The sequence below is a fragment of the Aureobasidium melanogenum genome, assembly GCF_000721775.1.
Source record: "Aureobasidium melanogenum CBS 110374 unplaced genomic scaffold scaffold_48, whole genome shotgun sequence".
In the NCBI taxonomy this organism is placed as follows: domain Eukaryota; kingdom Fungi; phylum Ascomycota; class Dothideomycetes; order Dothideales; family Saccotheciaceae; genus Aureobasidium; species Aureobasidium melanogenum.
This window is the reverse complement of record NW_024470100.1, coordinates 3,091-4,201: the sequence shown is the minus strand read 5'-3', so window position 1 is coordinate 4,201 and position 1,111 is coordinate 3,091. Positions and strand designations below refer to the sequence as shown.

Below are 1,111 nucleotides of genomic sequence, written 5' to 3'. Positions count from 1 at the left end.
GAATTTGTGGACTGGGCGGGTGTTTGTGCTTCGATGTGTTGGGCGCGAAATTCGTCACCTGAACGATGGTTCGAGTCTCTGGCTATACTCGAGAAGATGTTATCGCTCGGAGCAACCCCCTCGTCACCTACGATGAGCGATACACGCTTCTTGTTGGAGAGTCTTGGACCAGCCGAGGGCGACTTCAAAGCAGATACCAAGCTTCTCCCTTGGTCTCAACCAGATGAAGGGGCCCTTGGGCCCAGGCCCCGCCTGTAGGATAGAGACTCGTTGTCGTCGGCAGGGTCGGTATTCGCGCGCTGGAGAGCCTGGCGATCATCAACAATAGTTGATGAATCGTCAGTATCACCGAGAGCAGGAGCAAAAGGAGAACGGCTAGGACCAAGAGGCCTGCTCTCTAGTAGCGGGAGATATACAGGGGTGAACAGGTCCAGAAGCTCACTTTCACATTCATGGCTCTTGTCGTTCGTGCCTTGAGCGTCTCGTTTGGTGTCAGAAGCACCCGAAGGCTGGTCAGCAGGTGGGTAGTGGGCGAGGGATTCCCAGAGGTCTGTATGGAGGGCGCGCGTAGGGCGCGATAACGTGTGCGCAACTCGCGCTCGTAAAGCTTCAACTCTCTCATTCTGGGCGATGAATTTGTGGATCTGGTCGTCGAGCTGGCGGCGTATCTGGTCGAGTTCTTTGACGAAGCCGTCTACATCGCCCTAAGCCTCGGCGACGACTTCCAGACTCATGCGCCGTGAAGCCTGGCGGCCCTCGGAAGGGCGCGGACTGGGGGAGTGGTGGTTCGTCGGGGCATGGGAAGTTGAATCGGGAGGTTGCGATGGCGAGTCTTGGTTGTCGTTGTGGTGGTGATTGACTCGAACAGCGTCAGCTTCAGCTTTGGCGTCAGCTTCTCCAGGCATGGGCAGCAATGCGGGGGCATCCGCCAGGTCGAGGGTGTTGCTCACATGCAGCGCTCAATCATGTACACTGCTGTTGTCAGTCCGGTCGAGGCTGGAGAGATCAGGCGAGAGGTGTCGTGTACCATGTGCTTCTGTGCCCGAAAGCTCTTCTGTACCCGGTCTACGCGAAGGTGGGGAACAACGACTGTGTCAAAGCCGATGCGACA

General features: G+C 57.3%; 1 protein-coding gene across 1 annotated transcript; it reads right to left on the bottom strand.

The window, feature by feature from the left end:
• Nucleotides 1-215: 215 nt before the first annotated feature.
• Nucleotides 216-905, bottom strand: M437DRAFT_70534 (uncharacterized protein; the record flags this gene model as incomplete). Its single annotated transcript, XM_041025483.1, has 2 exons — nt 216-694; nt 773-905. 2 exons carry the CDS (start codon nt 903-905, stop codon nt 216-218), a joined length of 612 nt encoding a protein of 203 aa, XP_040874790.1.
• Between the last annotated feature and the right edge of the window lie 206 nt (nt 906-1,111).